General features: G+C 46.7%; 3 protein-coding genes across 11 annotated transcripts in view; 1 reads left to right on the forward strand and 2 right to left on the reverse strand.

Annotated features, from left to right (window-relative positions):
* Positions 1-2,487: 2,487 nt before the first annotated feature.
* nfkbiab (nuclear factor of kappa light polypeptide gene enhancer in B-cells inhibitor, alpha b) lies at positions 2,488-5,700 on the reverse strand. 2 transcript variants are annotated; one of them, XM_037240957.1, is made up of 8 exons: positions 5,614-5,700; positions 5,312-5,581; positions 4,221-4,326; positions 3,919-4,129; positions 3,380-3,468; positions 3,043-3,303; positions 2,748-2,967; positions 2,488-2,714 (listed from the first exon to the last, which is right to left on the reverse strand). In XM_037240957.1, the coding sequence occupies exons 2-7, from the start codon at positions 5,560-5,562 to the stop codon at positions 2,932-2,934; spliced, it is 954 nt and encodes a 317-aa protein (XP_037096852.1). In that variant the 5' UTR covers positions 5,563-5,581; positions 5,614-5,700; the 3' UTR covers positions 2,488-2,714; positions 2,748-2,931. The 2 variants fall into 2 exon arrangements, with proteins under 2 accessions (XP_037096852.1, XP_037096851.1); XM_037240956.1 differs by having other exon boundaries at positions 5,312-5,691.
* A 2,226-nt stretch (positions 5,701-7,926) lies between these two features.
* On the forward strand, positions 7,927-10,485 carry LOC119115970 (insulinoma-associated protein 2). The gene has a single exon (XM_037240951.1). The coding sequence runs from the start codon at positions 7,967-7,969 to the stop codon at positions 9,593-9,595; it is 1,629 nt and encodes a 542-aa protein (XP_037096846.1). The 5' UTR covers positions 7,927-7,966; the 3' UTR covers positions 9,596-10,485.
* Positions 10,486-10,522: 37 nt separating this feature from the next.
* The window catches only part of ralgapa1 (Ral GTPase activating protein catalytic subunit alpha 1), a 44,565-nt gene continuing 35,827 nt past the window's right edge, over positions 10,523-19,260 (reverse strand). For 7 of the 8 annotated variants that reach the window (XM_037240942.1, XM_037240938.1, XM_037240937.1 and 4 more), the window contains 2 exons: positions 14,726-14,850; positions 10,523-12,104 (listed from right to left, as the gene is read on the reverse strand). In XM_037240942.1, coding sequence (XP_037096837.1) covers positions 11,968-12,104; positions 14,726-14,850 — 262 coding nt within the window. In that variant the 3' untranslated portion in view covers positions 10,523-11,967. Of the gene's footprint in view, positions 12,105-14,043; positions 14,076-14,725; positions 14,851-19,260 lie in introns of all 8 variants that reach the window. The other variant, XM_037240939.1, reaches the window with a different exon arrangement.

Below are 19,260 nucleotides of genomic sequence, written 5' to 3' on the forward strand. Positions count from 1 at the left end.
TTGCATGATGAATGTCAATCAATGTCTCCTCAGGAGTTGGAAAGTTTCAAGGCATTTGTAAGGACGAAACCAGTCTTTGATGTAGTTGTGGACGGTCTGAACGTGGCAAATATCACTAAGGACAGAAGCAAGCAATCTGAGATGGTAAGGACACCTAACTGAAGAGATACACGCAGCAGCAGTACCTTCATACCGGGGGCTTTTTTTCCCCCTGCTGGTTGCAGAATGACTGCCGAAGCATTAAATGAACGTGTGCGGGAGGCGTCTTTTCTAACCACCACCACCTTGCCTGCCCACATTGTTCTGATATCTGATCTTTTGCATATTGACTCAAAGATGGGGCATGAACCAGGGTTTTGCGCACGCGTTCCTTTCAGTTGCTGGCAGTGGTGTCGGAGCTCAAGCTACAGGGCCTTTCTGTTCTGGTGCTGGGGAGGAAACACATGCTGCGGCCCTCTCCATCTTGGGACAGACACAACATGAATCTTATCCAGCAGAAAGCTCATTGCTTTTTTACCGACAACATGTAAGGAATACGGTGAATGATAGACGCGCACTGTTACTGAGCTATTTTTGTTCCCATTCTTTCCATCAGTTCTGAAGACGACCCTTTCTTGCTATACGCCGCGTTGCATTCGGGTAACCATTGTCGCTTTGTGAGTAAGGACCTCATGAGGGACCACAAGGCTTGCTTACCGGACGAAGCCACCAAGCGACTCTTCTTCAAATGGCAGCGGGGCCATCAGCTGGTTGTGCAAGGGCACATTGTAGCGGGGAGGAGGGTCCGATTTCAGGTAAGGAGAAGGAGGAGCCAGCTAGGAGACGAGAGAAAGTGTCCTTTGTGTGCCTTCAGAGCATTCCGAGCTGTGACACCGTGGTGCAGACTTCAGGAGACACCTGGCACATCCCCTATGACGACACAGACGAACGAAGCACATATGAAGTACCGCACAAATGGCTGTGCCTTACCAGGATTTCCTGAAAACATGATCATTAAAACGGATTAAGAAAAAAAAAAAAAGGTCCGCGCTCGAATCGTGCTGTGTGCGCTCATTAAGGTCACACGTTGTGTGGATGGGAACATTTGAAGTGTGCTCCTGTTACAGTTTGTAAATAAGCACTGCAGTCAAGTCGTAAGCTAATGCTAGCCAAGTCGTAAGCTAATGCTAGCGTTAGCGAGAAGCTAACGAATGCATTCAACACATTATTGTGTTCCCCCAAAATAAAACAGCACCTTTGATGCAATTCATCTGATACAACTACGAAACGACGTCCACAAGAAGTGAAAACATAACAGAAAGACTGATGCTAATGCTAAAAAACGAGGGCATCATACACACGCAATATGAAAGTGTGTCATCTCAAGCTTACCGTTTTACTGTGTTCGTCGTTTCCATAGATCCACGGAACGGAACCCTCAATAAAACAAAGTCTCTTCTCTGTACTGACTGATGGAACGCTTGTCCTTGAACAAGCAGGACTTTGTCCTGAAAAATGCAACTTAACCAGGCACTTTTTGGAGGTTCTGATGCTGGCTGGGGGAAATGAGTTGTGTGGATTAATGCCTCCAACAACGGAACATTTTGATCTCTACTTTGGCATCCTTGAGTTGCTTGGACTATAAAAGTCTCCTCAAGTAATAATGATGGCGGATTAGCCGCACCTCTTACCTTGTTTGGTAGTCCCGCCCCAAAGGATGTGACGTCATGGATACAAATACGAAATGGCTCAAATTGAACATCCCCCAATTAGATTGTAAAAGTATCTCTGCTGCACCTGGAGAGATGGCTCAAACGTTTCTACAGTCCTGGAGACTCCAAGTGCACAAGAAAATGTATTTAAATGCTAAGAAAGTGAATTTTCCATGATAGGTGTCATTTTTACGGGGAAGCTATTTTTCGAACAGGCCCGCAGGTTACTCATGTGGTCATCATGCAGGTGCTGGCGGGCATGATATTTGTCCAAATGATATCCAAGGCATGTCATATTTCTTAAAAATGAGCATTTGAATTGAATCTAAAGAGATGACGTGCAGAGCAAGACTAGTACACAAATTGCTCTCAAGTATGAAATCACATGAGGTTGCTGAAGTGAAACTCTTGAAAGTCCCCTCCCTCCCTTATCTTGACTGAAACATCCTGTTGGGCAGATTCCCTTCTATGGTGCACGCGAGGACGGAATGTGATGAACAGCTGAGTGTTCTTGGGAATTTCCTGCCGACACACACACACACACACACACCCCAAAGACTCCAGATTGACGCGGCCTCATCCTGCGCACAAATTTCCCCGACGTGTGACAAGTTCCTCATTCTCATTCAGCAATGCGTCTTGCTTGTGTGACAGCTTATGCAATGAATCAAGCCTAAAAAGTCACCTATTCAGGTCAACAAAGCCACAAAGTCATTTGCCCTATTTATTAGAGCTGACTTGATTGCGTTCCATTGATTTCAAATGGATTGTTTCAGTGTGAGCCACAAGCAAAGCCTTTTCCCTGTTAAATATGAGTGTTTTAATTTAAATGGAGTGTCGCTGTCAAACATTTACAATCCGTTCTAGTTTACACAACCACACAGCTTCCACAGAAAATACTTCTTTGTATTCACAGCATTTACAATATCATACAAGAGAGCTAGCTGCTTGTGTGGAAAGATGGATGCGTTTGTGAATGATTAGCACGCCGCAAGCTCACGAGGTGCGTTTGCGCGCTGCTGCTGCTGCTGCTGCCGCTGCTGCCGCCGCCGCTGCCGGTCCATTGGTCTGTTTAAGGAGCCCCTAAAGCTAGCTGCCTGTTTGCTTTTTCCGCTCTCTTTGCTGTCCACCGTTTGCGTCACAAGACCTCGGCCACGCCGCCTCTGTGCGGCTTCAGCCAAACCCAAAAGCGAGCGGTAGACACGCCTCGCCGGGTCTTTCCTCGTTTGGTCTCCTCCTGCTAATGGCCGTTCCACTTGAAGTCATCGTAACCCACCTGAAAAACACAACGGTGTTTAGACACGGAGCTCGCCGACACAACTCTCGCCCGTGCGCTGCAGTCGACGCGCACCTCCTCGTCCGACTCTCTGTCCTCCTCGTCTTCGCTGTCGTCCGATTCGCTGTCGGGCAGCTCCCTCAAGTCAGGATGGGTCAACGCACACAGTTCCTTTTTAATGTCGTCGTCGCTGCGGCCGTAGGTGAGGTGGAAGGGGGTGTGGCCTCCGAACGTCAAGAGGTTGGGGTCAGCTCCCTTTTTCAGCAACAGCCTGACCAACGACAGATTCTGCTGGTCCACAGCCAGGTGCAGCCCGCCGCGGCCGTTGCGCTGCTCCTACGGGATGAGTGATGTGTTTCAAATTGGAATTCATAAACAAAACAAAAAAGCATGTTGCATGAGTCTGCTGTACCTTGGCGTTAACATCAGCTCCCAGATCCACGAGATTCTCCACCAGCGAAAGGAAACCGTGAAGTGAGGCCAAGTGGAGGCAGTTCTGACCTGTGGACGACGTCAGACGAGCAGCTTGACATCCAACGCCACAACGCAGAGCAGAGCAAAGCAGAGGCTCTCGTGTCCAAATGATGCAAGTTTAAGCTACCTCAGACATCAAATGGAGATTTGACACTAACATTATGAAATGGAGATTTGACACTAACATTATGCAGGCAGGGCTTGGCTTACGAGTTGGAATTTGTTCTCATATCCCAATTTGTGGCTTTGTGTCAAAGTCAAACCTATAAATACATTGATCAAGCAATGTTTTGCAACTCCTGAATTGGACCACTTGTAAATCAAGTAACCACACTGGAGCTGATGAAGGAAATTGAGTCCAAATGCCACTCCTACACAACAGTGACCTTTTATATTTAGCACTCCGTATTTTAAAAAATGAAAATGAAGCATTTAAAAACAACAACAACAACAAATGCTACTTTGCTCAAAGCTTACCTTGGTAGTTGCATGCTGCCATCATCGTTTGGAGATGCTCCGGGCGACAAAACTGCGTGAGGACGCTGAAGCACAGCAGGTTGCCGTGCCGACAGGCTATATGGAGGGGCGTGTCCCCGCTGTCGTCCACCAGCGTGGGATCGCAGCCGTCGGCCACCAGCCGCTGGCACACGTCCGACTGGTTGGTTATGACTGCTAAATGGAGAGGCGTCTGTAGTAGGATCAAAAAAAAAAAAGAGCAAAATGAACGTCTTTTCAACGGCTCTGCGCTTCGGGAGCGAAACAAAGTTGAGCTCGCGCACCTGTCGCTGGTCATTTTGGATGTTGAGGAAGTCTGTGTTCTTGGACAGCTCGATCATTGTTCTGATGTAGTCTTTTACCTCGTGAATAATAGCCAAGTGGAGAAGCCTGGAGGCAGACAAGGACCAGCTTTTTTTAACACGCGCAGCCAAAACTCTTTCAAAAACAAAACAATGTGAGAAAACAAAAGTGACAGGTCAGCATCATTAAAGAATGCTGGAATCAGCATCAGATTTGCTGACAAACATGGCAAAATAGCATCCTACAAGCAAAGCTCAGCTCGGCTCGGCTCTTGGGTTGGATCCAAACACTCATTTGTCTGTTGCAATTATATGACGTGGAACTCTTTGCGTTCTGGATCACGCCTCTTCTGATGTCCTGTTAAATGGCTCAATAATGTGCTCGGTCTGAGCCAAATCCGATTTGGACACTCGCCTAAAAATTGGATTGCAGGAGGAATCTCATTTGAATCAGATATGCGGACCCGGATTTGACGCAGAGGGAAATACTGGAGCAATAGATTCATTGTGGACTATAATGCGACACTGTAAGGTGATTTTTGGTTTGTTTTTTCTTCACTCATTTAATAGGCTCTTAAACGGGACCTAATTGACCTGCGTGCTCGGCTGCAACTTCTGCACTCGTGTTTTCCCCTTTGTGATTTCAGGTACTTTCGGAGCACTTCTCGTTTGGACGGAAGGCAGCGCGCGCCGCTTGGGATAGTTCGGCGGCGCGCATGGGACTTTCCCAGTCTGACCCGCGGCCATAGTCAATTCCTGCTGAGAATGGCCTTTTGTTTACGTGCAGTCCTGCTGGTTCAAGGCCGCAACTGAACCAGTGCTTCGAAACCAAAAGACTTCCAGTGTGGCGCACAAATAGCATCACGTTACTTTAAGAGAGACGAGCATTTTAATGGCAAGTTGGGAAGAAAAGGCTCCCCACAGGAAAGGGGTCGAATTACCTCGCAGGCAGGCGGACGGACGGACGGACGGACGGGCAAGGCCAGCCGATTTGGCGAGCTACGCTAGTTTGATCGATCGAGTGGATTGCGACGTGCATCCCGCAATCGTCATTTGCGTCATGTGCAACTTACGTGTCTCCGTCTTCGTTGACTTGTGTTTTCCATTCTTGTATCTCGGCGGTAGCGCAAGCTGCAAGTTGCTTGTTTTGCGATGGCTGGCACTCGAGTTGCAGGCGCCATATCTCTTCTGCTACAGCCTGGTAGTCCTCCTCTTTCAGAGAGTCCACGCCGCTGTCCAGACGCTCGTCCGTCGACGGCTTCCCTTCTTTGGACTCCCGGTTGTAATCCATTTGGTTGGTGACGGTGGTCCTGTGAAGGGCCATGCTCGCTGGCTCGCTCGCTCGCTCGCTGGCTGGCTGGCTGGCTGGCTCGCTTACTCGCGCTTGCTTGTTGTCAGATCGGATGTGCGCTCGGTTCGTTCGCTTCCACTGTGTGCTGTGCTGTGTGTGTGTGTGTGGCTAGTGGCTAGACTCTGCAGAGGCGGAGCTAAAAACGCTAGGTGGGGGATTTCCAGCAAACTGTCACTTAAAATAACATCCCTGGCAACGAGTGGGGATTTCTAGTGAGGCCCGTCCGTGCACGCATTGCCATCACACATTTGCATATGATATTTGCAATTCCGTCAAATGCAGCAGTTTCAACGTGTACACTGATTCCTGGAGCCTAGCCCCATTTCATGTCCGAAAACTAGAAGCAACGTACGTACATATGTGCACATCTCTACTCATGCATACTTCAACTTGGAAAAATATCTTCGATTGATGGACATAAAGTGACTTCCTCTCCATATTTGTATCATCTGTACATCACTAATATTTCAGAAGTACCTCTTAAGAACAATTCATCGCATTTAGTAGTCGTCAAAACAGTTGAAATGGCAACATGAAAATGTTATTTGCTTTGCTTTCAACTTTGATCCAGGCAACATAATGAATGAACAATACTTTGTGTTGTTGGAAATCCCGGGACGGACCTTCTGGACATGAGATGACAAGCACAACAGTGACTGACTCATGAAATTGGGCTGAAAGGTCGATGAGCTTTTATTTTAATCCACTAGAGGGAGACAAATGACGGAGATTTGTCCAGCTGAGTTGAAACGAGTGTGTGGCTGGCTTATTCTCTTGTATTTATGTGGTGTCTTGATGTCAACTTAAATGTGTCAACGTAATCATTCATTCTTTTGTTGAAGCAGCAGCTGTTGTGAAATGCTCAATATAAAGTCCTATTGTTTTGTATAAAACGTATTCATACACAAGGTAACTCAATGTGCTGTGCAAAACACATTTAAAGGCAAACGAATTAAAGACATAAAGAAACTGCAGGATTTTAAAAAAAGCAGAAAAAGGAAGTCTAAAACTAGAACACACAGCGCAACTTTGTAAAAGTTAAAAACAACTGTTCCACAAAATATGATGCACTCCATAACAAATTGGTTTCAAAAAAAGGAATCAAACACAACAACAACAACAAAAGTCTGTATATCAAGCAGCAACATGCTTCTTCAGACCCAAAAGGCCTGTGGCCAAGTCAAGGGAAGCTTTATAGGATCTGAGATTAAAACATGATTTGAAAAAAAAAAATCAGTATAGAGACTATTTTCCCACCTTGTTTGCACAGCCATTTGTATCCCCCACATCCCCAGACGGCCATCATCAGGCCAGGAGCTCCAACACTTGGGGCTTGTTCTCACGCTCATCCCTCTTGATTGATTTCCAGAAGAATGACCCCGCCTCCACTCACCCACTGGCCGAACATCGTGTGTGTGTGGGGGGGGGGGGGGGGGGGTGTCTGGCTGGATGAAAGTCCGTCTGATCCCTTATCAGCCAGAGCAGTTCCTGCTGGGGGGAGTATGGGTGCGATCATTGCCCAAACACACACACACACACACACACACACACACACACACACACACACACACACACACACACACACACTGAGGGAAATCCATTCCCAAGCTCTTCCCACCATGCCAATGAAGACACTTGAATGGGAGCGACACCTTCATTAGTAGTCTTCCATCGATATGATCTGAATGGGTGCTGTTACTAACGTCAGCAAGCCACGCAGCGTGCGTGCATCTCTATGCAGCTTCTGATTGCGAAAGTAGATTTGAAACAAATATGGTGAGCAAAATGAAAACACCAAAATTAAGGCTACGATTGATTAAAAACATTTATAATAGGGCCTGGAAAGTAAATAGGACAGTATGATATTCAGCTGATCAATAATAGTCATAATATAAATACATTACATCTGCCCCCCATCACCCCTCACACACGAGGCAATGGAACAGGAGATTTCATACCGCTGCAAATAAATGCTACAAATAAACGATCGTGTGCTGTTGCCTATTTATTTCACCTATTAAAACTCTTCCGAGCGTTCATCATTAGAAGTAACACGAAATTGGGCCGCCAAATAATCGATAAATGTACAGCGGCTTGAATTTCTTCTTCTCCACGTCCCTGGAGTGGAGTCATGGACTGGAGCGCGCAAGAGACAATCAAAAACACGCACCGTGCTCCTATCGCACCTGCACCCCCACCGGCCGGCCGGCCAGCCCCTCCTTCGTCCTCCCCATCCGAGCCCTACTTGAAAGTGGCTTCAGACAAGAGACCATGCTCTTTCTCGCCTGGTGGTGCCACGAGCATCATCACCACCACCACCACCAGCAGCAGCACCAGCACCAGCACCACCACCACCACCATCATCATCATCGTCAGCATGCCTCGAGGATTCTTGGTGAAGAGGAACCGGCGATGTTCGGCGTCGTATCGAGCGCGAAAAAGCAACAAAGTTGCCAAGTGTGACGATGACAAGAACCACGAGGCAGAAGCTGAGCTGTGCGAGCCCGAACCCGTGAAGGAGAACCACGTGTGGGGCGTCCCGAGTCCCGACGTCGCGCCCCCGCCGGCGCCCCGCGAGGACTCCACGGGAGTCACTGAGGTGTGGAACCTGCACGTGGAGTCTGCGCTGGAGGCGGAGTCGGACCGACGCGCGCAGTTGCCGGACTCCGAAGTGGACGTTGTGTCTCCCGTGGGAGACTTCTCGTGCTTCTTCCCACCTCCGCCTCCATTCATTGAAACCCGGAGCTCCAGACCTCTGGCGCCGCACGGGGAGGGAGAAAAGGCGGCGTTGTTTCCAGAGACATGCCCGTCCTCAGCCCCGGAGACTGACTTGCCGTTTTTGGTGAGTTCAACGCCGAGCACGCACTTTTCCCCTTACGGTCCCACTACGAACGACATGGCACGCCTGTTAATGAACCCCCAGCCGCAGGCGCATTTGGGAAAACGTTCATTCCCGGAGGCGAACAGAGCCAGAGCCAGAGCCAAAGCCAAAGTGAACCGCAAACTTACCTTCGAGGACGAAGTCACCACATCTCCGGTTTTAGGTCTGCGCATCAAGAAGGAGAGCCCGGAAGGAGCAGGAGCAGGGGCGGGGGCAGGAGCAGGAGCAGGAGCAGGAGCGAGGCGACACCACCGCGACATGTCGTCCGGAAGTCAGCCGCTGGGGGAGTTCATCTGCCAGCTTTGCAAGGAGGTGTACGCCGACCCTCTGTCCCTCGCGCAGCACAAGTGCTCCCGCATCGTGCGCGTAGAGTACCGCTGCCCCGAGTGCGACAAAGTGTTCAGCTGTCCCGCCAACCTCGCTTCGCACCGCCGCTGGCACAAGCCGCGTCCACCGGCGGTCGTCAATCCAGGCCGAGGGCAGACAGCAGCGGCGGCGGCGAATAAACTCGAGGCGGACGGGAAGGAGAACGAGTTGTTGGGTGGCAATCAGCACCAGGCGCTGCGGGACAGTTCCGCCCCCGACTCCTCTTCAGCTGTCTACCCGCACGATAGCCCCCCTCCGAGCCTGCTTCTGTTCAGCGGAAGCTCGTACGAGCCGCTAGCGTTTGTCCGGGAAGAAGAAGAAGAAGAAGAGGACGCGGCGCCAGTGTTCGATTGTTGCTACTGCGGCAAAAAGTTCCGTCGGCAAGCTTACCTGAAGAAGCACATGGCAGCGCACGAGATGGCAGCCGGGCCGTCGCCGCCCACTCCGAGCCGCCAGGTCGTGTTCGCGTGTCACCTGTGCGGCGCGCGCTTCCCGACGGCCGACATTCGCGACAAGCATCGCGTATGGCACGCAGTGAGAGACGAGCTCCTGGCGAGCGGAGGAGCCCACGGCTTCGGGGCGGAGGGATACGGCGAGCAGCAGCTGGTCGCCTGCAAACACTGTCCCGCCACCTTCCTCGGCTCTCCGGGCCTGACGAGGCACATGAACAAGTGCCATCCCGGAGACAACATGCACGTCATCATGCACATGGCCGTCAGACACGGAGAAGTCCGACTTTCTTCTTCTACTCACCCGTGACCGGCCGGAGGCAACATTAGCTGCAGCTACGGACACGGGAGAGGAACGCAACGCAACGCAACGCAACGGGGCAGGGCAGGTTGTCGACACTCCGTTAGGCCCGTCCGGGACTGACAGTGACAGGAGCTCGAAAAATGACTCTTGTATTTCTGCTAGGTGGGAACCCGAATTTGTCAAAACGCTTTCTATCGTAACCTGTAAGGCAGCATTCAAACTCGTATCGACAGCTGGCGAAATATTTGCATCAAAAAACACGTCCAGACCAAGAATATAAAAGAGGTGAATAAAAACATGAAAGACGGCGCTTTACAATTGCTGGTTGCCGTATTTTGCCCCAGTCATGCAGCTAAGCTTAGCTCCGTTAGATACAGTGCCAAAAAAACTAAACAAAACAGAAGTACAATAACAAACATCAATTGTCAACATAATGTTAATCGAACACTGATGGATACGGCCATTACACGATCCAAAACAAGCAAATCAAATAAAAAGACTCAACGCACGTGCACACACACGTACGAGAGGAGCAGTGAACTATCCGCGGTGCTGAAACCGCTGCTAGAATACTAGAAATGACACATGCATTACATTTGTGGTTACGTTTTCTTACAAAGTAAACTTTTTTTTGGGGCACAGTACATGGATGAAATGAATAATCTTATTTGCCATAATTTGCCTTTCATATTAAATGTGCCAATTGACCAATACAATATTTTCATACAGAAATGGAAACCAATAAGTCCTATAGTAAAATATCTCGACGGGGTATGAACCGCTGCCGGCCGCAGACATTTTTGATGCCCCAGACGTTGTATGTGATTGAATCCAGTGCGTATATATTTAATATGTTTAATGTGACATAAGTGTCAATAAACACTCCTGCTAATTGAGGATCCTGTGTTCTTTTCAAACTATTCGACACACCAGTGAATGTTATCAACAGTTTATTCTCAACACATCCATGCTGTTTTTTTTGCTTGTTTACACATTGACCATAAGATTTTGTGAAGCCTTTATGAAGAGCTGTTTACTTGATCAATACATGCAGTTATAGTACCGGGTTGGCTGGAATCATGCAGTAGCCTATTTAGAATGCCTGCTACATACGGTACATGAAGAGTGTTTGCAATGGACCAAAACAAGCAGCAAGCTTCTGCAATTTGACCAATTAGAAATCGACTTATTTGTCTTTAACCTCGGCATACTTTGAAATCGAACAAGTTGCATATCATTTGTGCTATCGACAAACCAACAAAACGAATTGAAACAGCGGCTACAGTCAATGCAGTGAAACAGAAAAAAAAAAAAAGGAAATACCAGCAAAGTTCGTCGTCATCATGTATAATGCGAGCGGAAGAACATCCACTCCAGAAAAGCTTTCGGGAAACACAGCTGTCTATTTCCTGGAAAGTGGCAATACATTTCCGAGCTTCCCAAGTACTGTGACGCCAAAGATATTTTCAATTTATTTCAAGGCACTTCTACTTTTCTTTGTGATTTGCCAGTGAAGCAGAATTATGGTACTTGAGATGCCAGCTCGATAGTATTATGTATTAATTGTAGTGTTGGATTTTAATTTCATTGCCATTTTTCCGAACCAAATTGGAAGAGGAAGCTTTGAAGCCTAATATCTGGTAATATGAATCCACATTTGGTTTTTGCAGCAATTGTCACGTAACAGCACATGACTCCCGTGTTCCAAACTACAGATATGAATGAGCTAATATGTACATTTATACTCAGAGGGGCAAAAAAAAAGAACTTAAAAGATTACGCAGTGGCTCTGTTGCGCTGAATGACAAAGTCGACTAAAGCCTTGCCAGGATAAAGGAACAAAATAAGCAACATCTTAAGTGAATGGAGGGAAAGACGTGAGCAACAAACATCAGTGCTTGTCCACATGATACAGCAAAATTCAATACAACTTGTAAATATACAGAATGTATTTGGTTTTTGGCTCAAAAGTTTTCTATTGTTGGCAAAGCATTTTTAGGTTGTATTTACAATCTATGAGGCCAAATAGACGTACAGTATAGCTTCATGCAATTTTCCACGGAAATCTTATACAGTATTTCTCATATCATTCAAGACCTGGTGAAGAATAAGTCTCCTAACAACCAGTGGAAGAGGAATTTGTGTAACGCTATCACAGTGCGCGTCTTTGTGTACACGCGCACAGTTGTAAAATAAAGTGAGAGTATAATATATTCCACCAAATACAGTAGCACAGACGGCCTAGAACAAGTTTTTTTTTCTTTGTTTGTTTTTTTGAGCGTACGACTCAAACATCCAAGTTGTGACACAAGTAGCCATTGCATTTGTTGTATTTTGTTTCAGTTTGAATCGGGTGCAAACGGGATGCGATATGCACGTCAAGTCTTGTTGGCCGATCCCGAGGAACGTCGAAGCTTCATGGACATGCGCGTCTTGCTAGTTCGAGGAGACATGGGGGAGGCCGAGTCCTCCCCAAGTGCCGGACTTTCTGACCGAAGAATCTCGAGGCAGGAGCCTGCGGGGGAGGAGGAGGTGGCGAGGGCATATGGTGAGGAGGTGGGGTGAAGGTGATGAGGGGATGACCAAATAGTTACACTCTGCAACACACATGCCAAGGATACTAACAAGATTTGTGTTCAGGGCTTCGAAAAACACACGAATATCAAACACAAAGGTTATTTCTAAGCTGACAGACACACAAGGCACTACAAGTGAAGAGCAACATACGGACAGGTGAAAAGCTTACACCACACTTGATTGTGTCTATGTGCGTGTGTTTGAGACAGTTGAAAGTTTTATGCCTGCCTTTGATGGAATACTACACTAAAATAAACTATCACTACTCAGTCATCACTAATGATTTCATGGACTTTTTCTGATTATTTCTATGTATTTCTGTCCGCCATACCATTCACAGCTGGCGTGAAGAACCTTCTGCTTCAAACCTTTGCCTTTCACCCTGAGCCGAAAACTATCCTGCGCTTTAGGGACCATGCGACACACAACGCTGTGGTCCTCTGGGGTGGAGCAATGCAGAAAAAGGAAGAATATCACAAGACAAAGATGGAGGGATGGAAATCATAAGAGAACAAGGAATGAAAGGAAGAAACAAAACACGCAGAGAAAGAATGGACAAGAAGGAAGTCAAAAGACCAAAGATAGCCAAATGGGAAGGAGAAGGAGAGAAAAAAAAAATAAGGGCAACAGCAAAAGGAGGGAAAGAGGGGGAAAAGGAAGGAAGGAAGGAAGGAAGGAAGGAAGGAAGGAAGGAAGGAAGGAAGGAAGGAAGGAAGGAAGGAAGGAAGGAAGGAAGGAAGGAAGGAAGGAAGGAAGGAAGGAAGGAAGAGAAGGACATTAATCAACAGATAGGAAGGCCCAAGAAAAAAAAAAAGGAAAGGTTCAAAATGAAACAAGAAAAATGAAAACATGACAATAAGTAAAACAAGGCAAAAAAGAATAAAGCAGAAATGGACAGACAATGGACAAAAACTTCCAGGCTGACAAAAAAAACATTGAGTGAGGACATAATAATAATAATTCATTAAATTTGTATAGCGCTTTTCAAAAACCCAAAGACGCTTATGGAATTGATTCTGAACACTACGGATGATTTCTAACGTTACATTGAAACAAGGAGCTCTGCAAAGCCTGTCTTTTCTTTTCATGTGATGCCCATTATATGCCTAAAAATAATCACTAGGTTAGCACGCTGTTCAATCAATGCCTCCGTTTTAAAATAAAACCTTTACTTCTACTTTTGTGTATACTGTATGTGTGTGGTGGTGGTGGTGGTGGTGGTAGAAAAGCAGAAGGAAGGAGCAGAGTTCGGGCAAAGTTCAGTGAGACAAGTCACAGTGTTGGTCGACAGGTTGAAGGATCAAACTTTCTCGGAGTTAAAGAGAAGGAAGGATCTGTCATGTGCACATTAGAGTGTCGTTTGACTTATTATAAACAAGCTTGATGGACACTGCAAGCGCAAGAGGGGCGGGGCGCTGCGGGTGCACTGACCCTGACCCCCCCCCCGCCAAAATATGCGTGGGATTTTTTTTCCGCTCGGGCACATATGATGAATTTTCTGAGGACATTTTGGGCTTTGCAAATTTTTTGTTGCTTTGTTTTGCAGACCCCGCCCGAGATACCCCCAAAGGAAAAAAAAATCCGAGCTCCGCCAGTGCTGGTGAAGGACGATGTCATTTAACTCTATTATTGTACTATGCTGCAATTGATTGTATTGTGCACCAAACTACATTGAAAATGACAATTCCTTCTGGAAAACTCAACAAGGCTTCCAGGCACACATGCAGACCTGCAAGTGTAGGAAAGGCAGAAAAATGCAGTGCGAAGGCATGGGAAGATTTAAAAAAACAAATGAGAAAAAAAAAAAAACCCACGAGTGAGGCTGAAATGTGAAAGGGAAGAACCAATTAGACTGTTGTTCATGTGGCCGGGCTTACCTTTTAGCTATAGGCAAGTGACACAATACGATCTAAAGAATGGGGGGAGGGGGAGGGAGAAACAAGAAGAACACAGAAAAAAAAGAACCAAACCAAAAGATAGAACACATGAAGATAAGGATGAACACAAATCAACCAAAGGGAGAGAAAAAAAAAACAGAACGGGAAGAATGTTTGATCACTGCGTTGTTATACATAGAAGGCCGTTAAAGGGATAGGGATTTATTTCAGAGCACAGGATGGTTGCAAAATGAAATATTCGTCTGTTCCGAAATGATGATCCAACCATGTCACCTTGTGCTCTGAAACATCAAGTATTTGGGGCTGAACAACACACACTGTACAATCGGGCGTACGCACGCTAGGTCGGTCATTGATTGATTTACAAGTCATTCAGCCTCAAAGTAAAGTTAGCATTCTTATCATAAGCTTGGTGAGATGAGCAAGTAGGACAGCACATCTGATGACAACACAATATAGGCCTGAATATCATTTGGTTGTTAGCATAGCAAATGGAAATAACTGCAAATGGGAATCATTTCATTGCCTATGAATGACAAGGTTTGAAATGACATTTAACCAGCAGAAGACTTTGAAGGAGGGAGGCTGCGTCATCATGGGACTCGTTGGTGTGAGAGTCATGCAAGAAAACCAAAGCACAGTGTGACTGGGACCATTGTACCTGTGTCTGCAGGCAGATGAGTGCAGGGAGCTGGACTGTAGACGCGAGCAGCGTAATCCTCAAAGGTGGTTGGCTCCTGATGATTCTGCACGATGGTTTCCAAGTATCGGGCTCGTTCCTCGTAGCTGATGTCACACGTCAAGGTCAAATCGAAATAGTAGCCACGCAACATGGTGTGGATGGCAAATCAAAGAAATGAGAACAAATCTGAAATGAACGAGCATTGAAATGATGTATTTGAATGCTTACCATGCATTATGAATCAATGGCGGCTGGGCAAGCGTACAAACCCCCCACTAAATGTAACGAGGACGAAAATAAAAACAATTCAGTCCCTGTAACTGATTTCCTATATGAATCCATACTAGATAATAGAACACAATGGTGAGCATTCTGAGAGCAATTTATCACTTGTATTACAGCCTTCAGCCACAGCGCTGCAGAGAGTCAGCAGGACTTCAAGTGTCCATATATTAGCCATAACCTCATTGATAGAATGACATTTACACTCGTGTCCTCAGTCCGAGTCATACATCCAACTCTAATGACATGCGGACAAGGCAAGGCAAGGGAAGGTAAGGCAAGGCAAGGCAAGGCAGGCGCAGCTGCACACTCTCCTCTCCTCTCCTCTCCTCTCCTCCCCTATAGTATTACCATTTACCTTCCCAGCTCCAATATCAAATAATGAGGGGAAATGTCGCTGCTTGCACCACTAAACATGATGAGATGCATATGTGCAGGCCAATGAATCTTCAGAATGAAATCTGCGTTTGTACCTCTGCATGAGATAGTGAATGGCCAGCCAGCCAGCCAGCCATTTGCAATAGCGCCCATGGGTTTTCCATTGGCTTAGATGGACGCTCTAAGGGCCTCAAAAGGAGAGGGATTCGGGTCTAATCGTAACTGATCCAGTTAGAGACAATCATCTGAACAATAACACGGCTCCGTCAAAGTGGAGAGACAGACAGCGCTGAGGGGGAGGGAGGGAGGGAGGGAGGGAGGGAGGGAGGGAGGGAGGGAGGGAGGCAGGGAGAACGACAAAGAGCTTGGCGATGGAGACCAAAAGTAGTAGGCAGAGAATCCACTGTCATTTAGCAGGAAAAAGTAGGACAGGTAACTGACAAAAACCTCACAGAAGAGAATTCAAATAAAACTGAAAATGCAACACGAGATTTTGAAAGGCACCTCGAGTTCAAATGCACCACTCTTGAAAACAAAGTTATTCAGGAAAGCTAGAGGTGCAAAAAAGTCAGAGATGTGCACATTTGGGGGTGGAGACAAAGAAGTGAAAATCCATAGGCAGGCATGGAGGAGGAGAAGTGATAACAATGTGACGTGTGTGAAAAGGGGAGAGCAAAGAGCAGCACTTTTTCAAAACACGCATCTCACATCAGCCAGCCACCTGCATCTCACATCAGCCAGCCACCTGCATCACGCTTCAATGTGTGTGCGTGCAGGGGAGAAATGTGGAAATGCAAAGCATAATAACAGAACATAAGAGCTAGTGTGTGTCGTCTATCACGTCCACCCACCAGCTTGACTTGAGGAATGTTTTTCTCAAAGATAAGACTCACTTTTCATTGACTGTATCCAGTGAACAAAATTCAGTTGATTATTGAGCTTATAGTTTGCCGTGGTGTAGTTCTGCGCAACATCACACTGTGAGCTGGTTCCAATATTTTCACACCATACAAAGAGTGCAGCAAAAAATGAGATCCATTTATGTTGCTCAGACTTTTTCTGTTGTTGTCCTTTATCTGTTGTTGTCCACTATCTGCCCAGCATGAGGTTCGTTCGTTCGTTCGTTCGTTCTATCTATCTAGAAAGAATCATGGCACTACACTATGTTACAGTTGGGTTCACCGCTTCCATTTGGAGATTTTTTGGGGGGTCCTACAACAAATTTAAATCAATCAATGGGAATTTTGTCATCACAATGTGGATTACTCAGAGAGAATCATGCAAAAAGAGTTGTAGAAGCCAACCTTATGGTTTCCACCCTGGACAAAGCTTCTGCTGGAATTACAAGTCGTTTTGCATAAACGAAATGAACCAGCTCACGACTACAAACAGTTCATTATCCATGAGAAAAAAATGACATGATCATTTAAACAACTCATAAAAAAATAGAGCGTAATTGAATTTGAGAAGGCCCTTTTAGTCATGAGTGGAAAAATATCATTTCCTAGACAAGACAGAAAGGCGGTAAAATGATGGGAGAGAAAGAAAGAACAGACGTGGAGCAAGGAAAGGCAGATAAAATGCCTCCTTTGTGTCCAATCAGAAAGTCATTTTCTATGCTGAGCTTTCTGTGAGTGACAATTCCGCCGTGTCTGCCCATTTGAGCCCTCTCTCTCCTGCGGCGCCTCATTGTGGCCGTGCTCGGCTCTATGATCACTTGCCACAGACCAAAGAGAGGCCTTGTTAGCACATTACAAGCTGGACCCGCCGCTGAAAGAAAGGTGGACACATGTGTGCGCGTGCATGTGTGTATACATTCAGGCAATTGACTTGGGATGATTTTTCCCCCTTTTTTCACAGTGTGAAATCTGTGACTATTTTCTTTTCCATCCATCCATCCACCCATTCCATCCATCCATCCATCCATCCATCCATCCATCCATCCATCCATCCATCCATCCATCCATCCATCCATCCATCCATCCATCCATCCATCCATCCATCCGTGTCATTTTTTCATTCAAGTGCAAGTTATGCAAGCTACTCAAATGTTCAGTGGGGCTGGAGTGAGTGAGTGAGTGGAATGCCAATAAAGTAAGTAAAAGCAGCTGACTATCTCTGTCATGTATGGCCATTGTGCAAACAGGCCGCAAAGTGCTTTATTGACAACGGCTCGGAGACCGCTCGGCGCACATCGATAGTCTTTGTCACTTCTCCAGTATTCAAGCCAAGCCCAGCAAATAATGTGGAAAATGATTTGTTACGTGAACTGCTCTGACAAAAAAAATAAAACCAGTTTGTAATCGTTGCAGGAGAAGCTCCAAAAGAGACAGCCCTTAAGCCATTAAGAGCAAGGTGCTCGCTCGCTCGCTCGCATAGAGGTTAAACTGCTCCCGTGTTTCTTTCTGCCTGCCTGCCTGCGTGGCTGCCTGTGTGCCTGCGTGGCTGCCTGCCTGCCTGCCTTTATCTCGCTGGGCATCTCACCCACGGCCGCCGCCGCCACCACCATATCTGTCCTCTCCACCCAAGGCATTGGACCAGACAACAGAGAGAAGCACATCAGAGGGATAATACAATTGGAACAGCTTTACAGCGTGTAATGATAACCCTATGTGTTCATGTGTGTGTGTCCATGCCCAAAGGAACACGCTAATGGCTTTATATCTTTCTGTGATAGCAATGATATGGAGGGCCTTGTGATTTCATTACAAGTGTGTGTGTGTGTGTGTGTGTGCGTCCACACACAACGGAGATGCTTTGGCCTATTGCACGACTCGCATTGAGGGGAGATGCGCACAAACGCGCGCACTCACATCCGCTACAATATTTATCCCAATTAAGCTGCTCTTTAACTCAATACAGAAGCCGAGGCCATGGAGGGGAAAAAAAAGTCATGCATTCATTACTCTTTGTCGTGTGCACACGTTTCTTATCAACATCTCCACCACAGAGCAACTGCAAACTGTATTTCATAGGCACACACACACACACACACACACACACACACACACACACACACACACACACACACACACACACACACACACACACACACACACACACACACACACACACACACACACACACACACACACACACACACACACACACACACACACACACACACACACACACACACACACACACACACACACACACACACACACACACAGAGTATGGGTGTTGATGAACATTACACAGAGCATGACAATAATTGTCTAATTAAGGCGATAGATCTAATTCTTTGCCGCAGGCTCCAACAGCATTTGCCGCACGCACGCACGCACGCACGCACGCATCACACCAACACAATCTCGTTGCAGAAAGATGAATATTTACTCCGATGAATGACATTTGATTTATTTGTCCGGAGTGGGGGACGGAGGCTTGGGCTGCCCTGGCCCTCGCTTCCATTCTACGCGCTTTCTGTCAAATGCAGCTATTGTTTTTTTTGTAGGTTCAGAAGGGTTAGCTTGGCATTAAACCTTGGACAATTGTGACGAAAAGAAAGACTAATTTGACTCCAGCCTTAGCATGAGCACCACCTGTTGATGGAGAAGAACTTCTATGAGTTGTATTTCCAATTCCAAAGCAAATATATTGACCCGCTTGAAGTGATGATGTTCAACGTCTGAGCTTCCACGATGCTCCAACATAACAATGAGTGCACTTCCTTTGAGCCCACCTTGTCATATGAAAACACCGGCACAAAATATCCTTTTTCTTTGTTTTTTGCCGCCGATGAGGCTGTTTATGTCTCAGAGGGAGGTCTGCTGCTGCTGATGGCTTGAACTCATGGCTCTGCACTCGCAGCAGCTCATTGGTACAACATGTGCATGAGCACAGTCATTTTG

This window comes from Syngnathus acus, chromosome 22, assembly GCF_901709675.1.
Source record: "Syngnathus acus chromosome 22, fSynAcu1.2, whole genome shotgun sequence".
Classification (NCBI taxonomy): Eukaryota; Metazoa; Chordata; class Actinopteri; order Syngnathiformes; family Syngnathidae; genus Syngnathus; species Syngnathus acus.

Coding starts and splice junctions, on each gene's coding strand:
- nfkbiab (XM_037240957.1), bottom strand. CDS start 5,562: ATGGCCCTTCACAGGACCACCGTCACCAACCAAATGGATTACAACCGG. Junction 4,130..4,220: donor TCCAAAATGACCAGCGACAG/GTGCGCGAGCTC, acceptor ATCCTACTACAG/ACGCCTCTCCATTTAGCAGT. Junction 3,469..3,918: donor GGCAGCATGCAACTACCAAG/GTAAGCTTTGAG, acceptor CGTCGTCCACAG/GTCAGAACTGCCTCCACTTG.
- LOC119115970 (XM_037240951.1), top strand. CDS start 7,967: ATGCCTCGAGGATTCTTGGTGAAGAGGAACCGGCGATGTTCGGCGTCG.